Source organism: Enhydra lutris, unplaced genomic scaffold (assembly GCF_002288905.1).
Source record: "Enhydra lutris kenyoni isolate GAN:26980312 unplaced genomic scaffold, ASM228890v2 scaffoldscaffold68, whole genome shotgun sequence".
Classification (NCBI taxonomy): Eukaryota; Metazoa; Chordata; class Mammalia; order Carnivora; family Mustelidae; genus Enhydra; species Enhydra lutris.
This window is the reverse complement of record NW_019154152.1, coordinates 10,797,660-10,809,791: the sequence shown is the minus strand read 5'-3', so window position 1 is coordinate 10,809,791 and position 12,132 is coordinate 10,797,660. Positions and strand designations below refer to the sequence as shown.

The 12,132-nt window shown below is 52.7% G+C and overlaps 1 protein-coding gene across 3 annotated transcripts; it reads right to left on the bottom strand.

The window, feature by feature from the left end:
- Nucleotides 1–279: 279 nt before the first annotated feature.
- On the bottom strand, nucleotides 280–11,993 carry LOC111159459 (ras homolog family member G). Of its 3 annotated transcripts, none has more exons than XM_022521962.1 (2): nucleotides 11,925–11,993; nucleotides 280–1,522 (listed from the first exon to the last, which is right to left on the bottom strand). In XM_022521962.1, exon 2 carries the CDS (start codon nucleotides 1,452–1,454, stop codon nucleotides 879–881), a length of 576 nt encoding a protein of 191 aa, XP_022377670.1. In that variant the 5' UTR covers nucleotides 1,455–1,522; nucleotides 11,925–11,993; the 3' UTR covers nucleotides 280–878. The 3 variants fall into 3 exon arrangements, with proteins under 3 accessions (XP_022377670.1, XP_022377672.1, XP_022377671.1); XM_022521964.1 differs by lacking the exon at nucleotides 11,925–11,993 and adding an exon at nucleotides 11,369–11,757; XM_022521963.1 differs by lacking the exon at nucleotides 11,925–11,993 and adding an exon at nucleotides 11,234–11,282.
- Nucleotides 11,994–12,132: the final 139 nt, after the last annotated feature.

The following is a 12,132-nucleotide window of genomic DNA, read 5'->3' as shown; positions in this document are numbered from 1 at the left end:
GTGGCTCTCAGCGTCTCCCTTTCTGAGCCTTAGATAAGAGTTTTTTCTTTAGGTTTTGCATCCCATTCCACTAGAGTCTGTGGCTGGGCCCCTGACTGGCCCCTCCAAGGGAGCCCAGAGCTTTGTTAGGGAAATTGGGGGGTGGGGGACCACAATGAAGCCTATTGTCTCCTGTCCCCTTTTATAGGAAACAAAAGGCTCCCAGTCTCTGGGGAGCCCTAGCCCATGCCCATCCCCTGCCCAACCCCCACTGCCTAGCACACAGGGAGGAGCCAGGGCCACTGGAGACAGGAGGTTTTATTGATGCTGATGGGGGTAGGAAAGGCCCCCCAGGAGCCTGGGGAAGTGGGGGCTGAGTCAGTCAGCAGATGCATAAGGCCTGGGCACAGGGGGGTAGGTCAGGGCACATTCATCTTCTCAGGATTCTGTGGCCCCTTCTTTGGGGAAGGGAGAGAGCATTTTGAGGGGGGAGCAATTCAAAGAGCAGCGAGGGAGAGGTTAGGGACAGCTGAGGGCTCCTAACCTGAGAGAAGGCACCACAATAGGCAGCAACATCTGTGTGGAAAGCTGGATCAACTGGTCAGTAGAGGAGATGGGGGAGGGGCACTCGGGTTGGCTTCTTGGAGAGGGGTCCGGCCTTGGCCTGGGTGAGCTCTCAGAAATACCTGGTGTTCCCAAGCAGAGTGGGGCAGGGCCCAGAGCCCCCTTCCCTATGGGTCTCATTTAGGAGAAACAGGCATTCAGAGAAAAGGGCATTCAGGGACCCCCCCCTGGCAAGGGGTGCCAGAATTAGTCCTTAAGGCACAGCTGGGGGCAGACAAGGCGCCAAGGCACAACTGGTGGGGGGGCAGGGGCAGCCTCCAAGCCGAGTGCCAGGGTCACAAGAGGACACAGGACCGCCCACGCTTGATGGGTGTGGGGTTGAGCACTGCCCGGACGGCCTCAGCAAACACTTCCTTCACGCCGTCCTGCTGTAAGGCCGAGCACTCGAGGTAGCGCACAGCATGGATCTGCTTGGCCAGGGCCTGGCCCTGCTGCGGTGTGATGGGTGCCTGGCCCTGCTCCTTAAGGCGCCGGAGGGTGTCAGGCTGCGCTCTCAGGTCCTTCTTGGTGCCCACCAGCAGGATGGGCACATCAGGGCAGTGGTGGCACACCTCTGGGTGCCACTTGTGCCGCACGTTCTCATAGGAGGGCGGACTGGCAATGGAGAAACAGATGACAAAGACGTTGGTCTGAGGGTAGGAGAGCGTGCGCAGCCGGTCGTACTCCTCCTGGCCCGCTGTGTCCCACAGGTTCAGGTTCACTGTGCGCCCGTCCACCGCGCTCTGGGCGCTGTAGTTGTCGAACACCGTGGGGATGTACTCCTTGGGGAAGGCGTTAGTTGTGTAGCAGATGAGCAGGCACGTCTTGCCCACAGCCCCATCGCCCACCACCACACACTTGATGCTCTGCATCGTGGACGCGGCTGCTACAATGGAGGCAAGGCCTCCTTCCCTTTCCGGGCCCCTCCGGATGCAGTGACCTACAGGCAGATCACAGGACACACGTGGTTAGGGAGGCCTCTAGCCACTGGGGAGAAAGAAGGGAACACGTGGAGGGAAACCAGCCCCTGTTCTCTCAACCTGACACCGTTCTGCAATCCCGTGAAGACAGATCTCTGAGACAGAATGAGAGAGAGAGAATGAGAGCGAGGCCTGGAGACCAAGCCACAATGCTCAGGTGTAAGGACGATGGCAGTATAATGTGTAATGTATTATGTAAAGCAAGTAAGTTCTGGTACCAGACTGAATAAGATCTAATCCTGGTTTTTCTATCTGCTGCCCGTGTGACCCTGGACCAAAGACTTAACCTCTGCATGCCTCTGTATTCTTACCTGTAAAATGAGGACAAAATGCTACCCTACCTCACTGGGTTGTTGTAAGGCTTATGTAAACGGGCACATCAAAGGCATTTAGAACAGTACGTTGGGTCATAATAAGTATTTGGTTAAGTATTAGCTACTTTTTTCCCCCCTCCAGGCAGTAAGACATAAAAAGTGAGGTATGTAAGTAGGGGGTCTACCAGATCCTCTACCAGATAGGGACCCCTCCCACTAAGTAGACTGGAGAGGGCTTCTGGCTCATAGCCGCTGTCCCAGGTCACTCTGAGATGTAGCCATGGGTAGAGCTTCTACCAACTCAGGGCCCACCCTGCCCAGCACACTGATGTTTTAACTCCAAATCTGACATCTTGGCTACTGAGTGCAAACCAAAAGGCACAGTGAGAAATCTGCTAAGTAAGGAGAAAAATTCTCTAGACAGCTGCCCTATCTCAATCCAGGGTGCTTGAGGGATGGGGAGAAAGCGGGAGAGCTGACCTCGTAACTCTCGCAAGCACAGTAAACCCTATCTGGCAACTTGGTGCAGGAGAATACTGGGGGTTGAGCCAGGGCTGGGATTTGGTCTGGAATCTGGTATGTAATGATTAATGAGGCAAAGGCTGTGGCTCCCAGACATCAGCCTCTTCTCTCAAAGCCCTTGGTAGGGTAGGGTAGATCCTCCAAGCCCAGCCAAGAGGGATGGGCAGGAGAGGAAAACAAATGTTTGATTTGCCCCTTCATGTTCCGTCCTTTTCCTTAGATCATAGCATGTGTCTCTGAAAAATTTCAGGGCCTTCCAGACTCTTGGATAGAGAACACAGTGCCATTAAAACACTATCACTGACAATCCATGTTTAAGTCAGACTGGCCAGGGATTGTAATCATAATTCCACCAACCAGTCATGTTTGATCTTGGGCAATATATTTAAGTTTCCCGAGTCTCAAGTTTCTCATCTGTAAAATGGGAATCATCTTGCCTATTGTGTTAGAATTGCCAAGAGTATGAAATGAACAAACATGAAGAAAGTGTTCGGCATGAGGTGTGGCACATAGGAAGTGCCAAATAAATAGGTTGCTGTCATTATTAGTGGGGGAAGTACAAGAGAAGTCCCAGCTCCATGCCATCGCCCTGATCCCTTCTACAGTTCACAGTGCTTTGGAGTGAGGAACTGCTCTTCTGAGTTCTGGAACAGAGCAGAGTTTCCGGAAACCCTGTGATTATTTATACTGGTGTGGCAAGATTCCTCCTCTCATTGGCTACTTCCTCTCAGCCACGGGGGACTTTTTCTGGCCAGTATGTGACTTCCTTTCCCCAACTCTCTCCCACAACCAGATCCCTACTCCCTGGGAGGAAACAGCCCTGTTTTAGACACAAAGGATCTCAAAGTGTCCCTCTTTTCACCAAGCACCAACACCGCTCTCCCATTTCCCCCATTCTACTGTATACAAGCTATACTCTGGTCTGAGAACCCCATACCCTCCAGCTGGACCTCTCAATCACTGGTTCAGAAGCCTTAAAAATCAAATGGAGGGAGGAGGAAGGATTCCCCCACTGGAAATAGAAACAAAAATTCTGGGGGCAGGGATCTGCACAGGACCCAGGGATGGCCCCAGCTCCCTCCCAGGTCTCTACTTCCCCTGGGACCAGAGTGGAGGGAAATGGTTTCACCCTGTAAGGTTGCCTCTCTGGGCATTAAAAATATTTCCATCTTGGACAGACAACGTTGGGAGCAGGTCTGGGAAGGAAATAAGGGTACCCTGGGGCAGTGGAGAGAACCTCAGACTGGAATACAAGAGACCTAACCTAAGTCTTAGCCCCAGCTCTGCTCTGTTGCTGATTCACTGTAACCAAGCATGAGGTACATATTGTCTCTGGGCCTCAGTTTACCAGTCCATGAAATGGGGAGAAAAATGCCTGTAACAAGGGTACTAGATAGAGGAAATGAGACATCAAGAGCCCTGGGAGTAGGGGATAGGATGATGGGGGCAGAAAAGGCCCCCAGGTGGGGGTGGGAGGGCTGAGTCAGGAAATGCACAAGGCTTGGGCACACTGGGGCAAGTTGGGGCACATTCATTCTCAGGGTTCTGTGACTCCTTCCCTGGGGAAAGGAGCAGTTTTTTGGGGGAAAAGGGCCATTACTTGTGTCCACAGGGTTATCTGGGAGACAGTGGCATCTTTGAGAGGATTCCTGGGCTTGTAAATCTTCAGTTTCACACAGAGCAAGGGAGTGGGTATGGGAGTGCCACGGGAACTCTTCCCCTACAAGCCCCACACTGGGCTGGCCCAGGCAGGAAGGCAAGGAGGGAACTCTGGCCGGCAGTCACAAGGCCCAAGAGACTGGAAGTAGAGCAGGCTCCAGGCAGCTCTCTAGGGAGGGGTTATCAACCAGCAATCAGCCTTCAATGAAGCTGGGAGGGACAGGGTCGCTTCCGGGCTGGCAAGGGAACAGGGACTGACACCGGAAATGGAACATGAGTGAGGTAGTGTCCAGAAACAGGACAAAGCTGAAGCAGTGTGGTATAGAGCCAGGAGCACTAGATCCCTGAATCTGACCTCTGGGGCTCACCTGCTGACTCCACCCCTTGATCAGAAACCCTCACAAGGTACAACCTTTCCTAGGTCACGCAAAGTTGTTATTTGACCCTTATGACTACCTACTGGTAATATTCCTAATTTACAGATCAGGAAACAAACTCAGGGAAGTTAAAGTAACCCAACATCACATAGCTAGTTACCCTGGAAGCCAGGACATAAACCCCAGTTTTGTGATACAAAGCCCCGGTCTTCCTCAATGTGTCACACAACCTCCAAGTTACCCCTTACCAGCTGTCTTAGAGACCTTAGACAAGTCAGTCACTTTCCTCCCTGGAGCCTCAGTTTCTTCATCTGTACAACAGGAACGAAAACACTTGCCCTCCCTGCCTCAAAGGGCAGCACTGAGGAACCCTGAGCACAGGAATGAGTGTGCTTTGTAAACTGGGAGGTGCTGTGCATACAAGAGTTACAAAAGCAATGCCTTTCATCCCAAAAGGCAGGAAGCACTAAGTATGCAAGTGTCTAAGTGGTGCCATCAGCCCAATTCTCCCCAAGTCTAGCTCAGACTTTTATCCTCTCTCCCAGGACAACTCTTTCCTCTGAAATGCTATGGCCTAAGCTGGGTCAAATAAGTTCCCACAGCTCATTTAAGGAGAGCACATGCTAGGAAGTGAGGTCCAATCTGTGCCACATAAGAAGGGACAGTCAGTGCTGCAGAGGCCAAACAGAGAGGCCTGGCCTACGTGGAGTCTGGGATCATCTGTGACTTATTCACTAGGTGACTTTTTTTTTTTTTTCTTTTAAGGATTTTTGTTTATGTAAGTTAATGTTTGCAAATCTGTTTAGTATCGGCCAAATTACAATGACTTATTCTGGCATTATATTCTGAACTCAATTCAGATCCTGCCTGGTTCCTCAGCTTGACGTTCAGAATTCTTCATATCTGGTAGGGATTCTGGAATCAGACAGACCTGGATTTAAATCCTAGCTCTGCCTTTTATGAGCTCAGTAACAGCACCAACCTTAACCTTAATAGGTTGCTAGAAGGATTAAGTGCAATGTATGTATCCAGAGTACGTACTTTGCAAATTAGTTTCCAGCTCCCTGATCCAGAGGGATCTCCACTTTCCCTTATAAACAAGCCAGGCTCATTCTTGCTTCTGAACCTTTCTTCTTGTTCTTCTGTATGTTGCTCCCCTCACCCCTCTCACATCTTCCTGCCTCCAGGCCTAGCTTCAGTCTGACAGTCCCATGAGTCCACCGCGTGGCCACCTCCTTTAACCCTTCTTTGGCTCTGAAATTCTCCTCCAATAGCCATACACAAGTTTCCTAGCTTGTGGATGCCACCCCCCCAATACTGAAGCTTAAGCTTCTCTTGACTGCCCCCACAGAAAAGCTAAGCACAGTGTGCGGCCACTGCCTTCTGATCGGCTTGCTTCTAACCCCCATTGCTGAGATCTGGAGAGATGCCTCAGATGCCCAGGATTGGACAATAACCCTACAGCCAAAAGCTTTGACTGAGATAGGCAAAAGTCTCTCCTCCCACTGCTAGCCTTACGTGGCTCCTGCAAGAAGCACAGCTCATGGGGGGCTAATCCTGTCTGGGTGTGGTCTCCGGAGCCCAGCTTGCACCCTGTGGGACCTGGTCTTGGGGTGTGGCCCAGGCAGGCCCAGAATGGGGGAGGGAAAGGAAGCAGCAAATTGCCTGATTGCCAGATCTTGGTGGCCGTTAGAGCAGGGGAAGTGTCCCAACTGGGAGGGGGGGAGGGGAGGAATGGACTGTAAGAAATGGGGGAGTGTGGGAGCAATGGGAACTTACTGCAGCCTTCTAACCTGCCTCCCTGGCATGGAGCTCCCCTTCTATTGCGCTTCCCGAAAGTCATTCTAACTACAGTCTGTCTGTGGGCATTCTGTTCCTGAGCTTGGGCCACACCACCCTGATCCTCCACATGCAGCCTCCACAAAACACATAAAACAGCAGTATTTCCAGTCCCTGTGGGAATCCAGCATTTCTTCTCCATTTCCATCCTCCTACCTGTCCTTAGTCCTGTTCGGGCCTCTAACCTTGGTCCTCCAGAGTCTGGTACTCTTGTCACTTCCTCCAGGAAAGTTTTTGTAAATCATCCAAATTCGTAATGACTTATTCAATCCCAGGCCTGGTCCCCGTTTTCTCTCACATGTACATTCTCTCTTGCATCACATGGAGGCTGATCTGAATCTTATCTCTCATCACTAGATTGGGAGGATCTAGAGGGCAAGGTCCTGGCTGAATCTATCTCCCTGGGCTGAGCACAGCACACAGTGGCTATCAGTAAATAACTGAATGAACTCAATCCATCCTGCATGTCTTCGTACATAGGAGTTCCTCTTCCTAGAATTCTGTTTCCCCAGCCTCAGAGCTTCCCAGTCCTCCAGAGTCCAGTTCTGTCCCCCGGCTTCTCCAGGACACCAAAGCAACCCCCTCTCCTGCCCTATCTTCCCCAGCACTGTCTGAACTATTTATTCACTGCACTGAACTGGATGCCTCATGAGGAGGGAAGTCTGTCCTGGTTACTTCCAGAAGCCCAGCAGAGAGCTGAGCAAAAGCTGCAGACAGACACACATCTCCTCTCCCATCAATCCAGACTTTGATTCTGGGAACACGGAAGAGCCTCCATACCCAGGAGATACAAGGGTAACCAACTTCCTCCTTCCTCTGTGGAGTACAGTTTAGAGTAATGAACACACAGGCTAGATTGCCCTGTACTCTGCTGGAAGGGTGAGAGGGGGGATGCAGGCACAGCTAGCCCAGAGGGATGAAGAAGATGGGTAGGAAAAGTCATCCTGATAAGGCTAAGAACTGGTTAACACCAGAAGACCCTTGGTCAAAGATGAGGTAAGGGTCAGAGTTAGCATTGGAAATGGCTTCAGAAACTCTGGAAGTCTGTTTGTCTTGAAGGACAGGTGGAGAGGTGATATGAAAAGGCTCAGAGGGGCTGCAGCTGGCTGCAGCTGGGCTAGGAGGAAGAAGCTGGGGGAGACATGAGGTCAGTGTGGGGCTGGGACCAGGCCAAGGGCTGAGTCTCTCTTGTTCTTCCCCTTCTCCCCATCAGAGAGAGCCTAGTTCCCAGCCTTAAAAAAAAAAAAAGAATGTATGCGAAACACTCTCCACTTCTTGCTATCCTCCACCCTTCACCCCCTGCAGAGGACCCTACAGGCCAGCAAGTAGGGTAGGAGGCTAAGAGAGTGACTTTGACTCTACCTGGTAGGGGTTGGAAGGAGGAGGAAACAAGACAAGTGTAACCGGGAAGGCTTTGGGGGGCTGGGACCCATTCACTAAGTCCCAGTCCCTTCCTTCTCTCACCATCCCAGGTCCTTGGGTTCTCCACAAAGGGTGAGCCCAGGGCCAGGGCAGCTCAGGCTGGAGGAGCTAAGGAGGCTGCCCCTCCCCCACCAAGCAGCACAGAGGAAGGCTCCAACACTTGCTTCCTCCTCTCTTCCTCCTCCCCGCCTAACAGCCCCTCAGCAGTCCTGGGGCCCCACGAAAGGCCTGTGAAGTGGCACTTCCTTTGCCTTTGCTCATTTCACACGATGCTGTACAGAAATGCCATCCTCCCAATCCTGCCTCCCCCACCTGAAAATACCCACCAGAGAAACCCAGAGCCGCTCTATCCCTTCAGCCCCGCCCCAGGTCTGAGGGGGTTTCCACAAGGGAAAAACACATCAGGGAGGAAACTCCGGCACCGATTTTCCACTGTCAGTGAGGCAGGGCTGGAACAGGGCAGAGGGTACTCCCCCAACTTGCTGCCCCCTGGCATAATCCCCAATGGTCTGCCTAATTCAACCTGTAAGAATCCTTGTGCTTTGTGGGAAAGGAGCCACAGGTCCCATCCCTGGACAGATACTTAAGAGACTATGGAGGCCTGTCAGATCAAGGCTGGCATGAGACAGAGGGCCCAGAGTGGGGGTGCTACTATGAGGAGATTCTTAGGGGACGGAGCGTTAGAGCTCTCAGTATTCTCTATGCTCACCTGGAGGTATTAACAGGCAACTCCTTAATGTTGGAACTCAGTGACAAGAGACAAAGTTGACCAAGGTTATACAGATTTGGAAGCAAATCCAGGACAAGGACCTGGGGCTCCTAACCTTCAGCCTGATGTCACTTCCGCAAAGGAAAAGGTGAGGACTGTTACTCTTGCCTGGAAATGGGCCCATGTTTCTGGCCTCATTTAAGATGACCCAACAATGGTTTTATTCCTTCAGGAAATGGTCCAAAGGGATCAGGTTGAATGCCTGAACCCTTTCTGCCTCCAAGTTCCCTGGCTCTCATGTCTGGTCAATACTAGGCTGCCCATGATCTAGAACTGACATTACTAGACAGACACCCACCCTTGCCTGCCCCAACTGAGGAGCTCCTTCTATAAGCTCTAGCTCATGGGGAGATGTCCTCCACCCATGACATGAGGACAAAAGAGGAAGCTAGACACTAGACAGGAAAACCAATCTGTCCTAGGGAGGTGGCCCAGGCTTTGTCTCTGGTTTCCCTCCTCACAGACCCCTACTAGCCTCACCACTAATGGGTCTACACTGTATAGGGAGGAAGAGGTCTTCATTCTGGGCCCAGGCCCATCACCTTCTTCCCAGCTACCCCCATTCTAATTATCTTCCCAACTGTCTCATTATAGCAATACCTTCTCGTATCTTCCTGCTATGACCTCCTAAAAGCTCATATCAGCCACCTTATCCGACCTAACACATCTGGCCAGAACAACTCTCCATATCCTAGATTCCCAACTAAGATCTGTGACAATCTCACATCAGTCATTTCTTCCTAAAATAAGTACTAGTTTAGTGGGTGGGGAGTCAGAAGTCATGGATGGTTTTTTAATGAGCCATGACACTGAAAAAATTCTTTGCATGCACATCTTTCTCTGAGCTGAAATTTTTTTACAGGTTTCTGGGATTTCCTCCAGGAGTGGAATCCACCTATACCTCTCAGAATGATAGTAGGAGATACAGGTGGGTGGAAGAAGGGACAATTCAAGGGAAAAGGACAACTGTGACATGGGAAAAGGACAGAATGAGGAACCAGATTAGCACTTACATCTTTTTATGCTTGGGAATCCCAAAAAAGTTCCCCTCCACTTCTCTTTTCTTTTTTTTTCTAATAGAGTGAAATGAATACAGTAGACTTGAGGAGATGGAGAGGCAGGATCTCTCAGCATGCTTCCCCAAGACTTGAGGAAGGAGCTTTAGAATGAGGATGCGGGGGCGCCTGGGTGGCTCAGTGGGTTAAAGCCTCTGCCTTTGGCTCCGGTCGTGATCCCAGGGTCTTGGGATCGAGCCCCACATTGGGCTCTCTGCTTGGCAGGGAGCCTGCTTCCTTCTCTCTCTGCCTCTCTGCCTACTTGTAATCTCGGTCTGTCAAATAAATAAATAAAATCTTTAAAAAAAAATAGAATGAGGATGCGAACTTACAGAGCTAGGCTGGACTGAAGTAAAAATCTAGAGAAATTCCTAAAACAGAGGGAGGTAGGCTCCTGGGAGAGAGGGGGAATATTAATGATGTCTGATGGCAGAGGGGTCAGCAGAGGGCTCCCTGGTCAACAAGACCCTGATGTAGCCCAGGGCACGTGGGTTCCCAGCCTGGGCAGGTCCTGTAAGGAAGCAGGGAAGAGGGAGCAGACACCTTTGCCTCACACCCCTCTTCTTTGCCTGTACTGGAACTAAAACAGTTAAGACCTAAGTTAGACCAGTGATAGAGTCTTCCCTCTAAAATCCTGCCTTTGCCCTCTCCCTTTCCTTCCACCACACCTAGGTGACCTCGTCCCACTCTCCCTAACAGGTGGTGTTGGAACCAGTAAGCACTGGAGTCAAGGGCCTTCAGACTCTCCCCCAGCCTCCAGACCTAGCCTCTTGGTTAAGCATCCAAGGGTTTGGGTGATTTTGATTTCCCATGACCTCTCTTACCAGTCTTATTCCTGGGTCGCTCTACCCTGAGAGCTACAGACTGCTTCCTCCTGCCTAACCACAACCTCACCCACTGCAGGTTCCCTTCATTCGGCTGCTTTCCCCTATTCTGGGCACTCTAGAGGCTGAGGGCAGTTATTCTGTCTCCAGGAGATAAAGATATAGATACATGGACAACACCTCGCAAATAAACAGAGAGAAAGGTTTTCCAGCCCTTTAATCATCTTTATCACCGGGAGGCTGTAGCCTGTTTCTCTAAGGTAGGGAGATTTGAAAAGGCTCTCAAACTCACCAAAGATCTGGACCCCAAAGCTGGAGATAAATGGCTGAAAGGGAAGGAGACAGAGAGATAGAGAGGAGTGAGGGAAGGTGTTAGAAGCAAGAGAGTCGATATGCGTTTGGGAGCCAGAAGCTGGTAAGGGGAAGGGAGGGCGGAGGCTGAAGGAACATAGGTGGACAGAGGGGCAGGTCAGGTGACAGAATGGGGCCTAGGCATGAATGTGTGTTTAGGTGAAAGACTACAGAGGATGCAAGAAGAGGGTGATGGACAGTCTGTGGATAGGGTCTGAAGAAGGAATGGAATAAGAGAAATGAGAGTGTACCGAATTCAGGGACTAACGATGGGGGGCGGGGGCGGGAAACAGGGGGCTCCCAATCATTTCCCAAGGCCAGAGCCCCTGCTGCCTCCCCAGAAGCTCTATTCTCTCTCCTCAAAACAGTCCTGCTCTCAGTGATGCCATCTTGTCAGAGACCACCAGTACCTCTGAATGAGAGTCATTTCACCTCTAGTCGCGGGACAAGACCAAGTCTTCTCCTTCCTCACTTTGCCCCCCCAAAAGCAAGGGCAGGCCCAGGTCAGGTAGGCGTAGAGATGTTTGCTAACTAAATACCTGTTGCTTCATTCCAGGGATGGAGAGGTTGGGCGTCAGAAAAACTGCATCCAGAGAGCAGAATTGGGGCTGGCGGGACTCCCCGCTCCCTGCCCCCGCGCCCCCCTCCCCCCCCACCCCCGCCTTGTATAGGACCTTGGACTGCAGCCTGCGAATGTGGGTCTGGATTGGCACCGATCTTCCAGGGAGGGAGCTCTTCCTCCGCAGTCTAGGGCTTCAGACACCACCTTCCTCCAAACTCCCAAATGTCACAACTGCCGGAGTGGAGGGAAAGCGCCTTCTCCAGACCAGAGGGCCCCCTTCCCTCACACACTTCGGAACCCACCCCCCCAACTTCTGAAGTCACCCCACTCGAGTCCCATCTCCCAGCTCTGAGCTCTTCCACTTCAGAGACTTTTCTCTCGGAGCGGGAGACCCTCCCACCTCAGTGGTCCCTCGCGGCTCCGCGAGCCGGAGGAGCCTCGCCATCCTCCCTCGGTACAGAAACCCACCCTCCCAGAACCGCCGCCTGCTTGCAGTGGCCGGCTCCGCGCCCCGCCCGGCCGCGCCCGCCCAACTTGCAGTGAGCCGAGAAGCTCCCGCCCGCGGCCTCCCGCAAGCAAACTTCCCCGGCCGGTGCCGGCTCGCAGTCCCCGCCGGCCGGGATCCCCTCTCCCGGACCCTCAGTCCGCCGGCCCGCGCCGGGCCTCACCTGGTGCCCTCCCCGCCGCGGGGGAGCTGGGGGCGGCGGCAGCGGCTCGGGTCTCAAGAAGGAAGTGAGACCGGGAGGCCGGAGGAAGTGGGGGGGGCGGGCCGGCCGGGGCGGGGCGCGGGGGCGGGGCGCGGCCCGACCAGGAAGTGCGCGGGGCCTGGGGCCCCCGCCCGGGTCTCCACCCCCACCAGCCCCCTGCCCGCGCCTT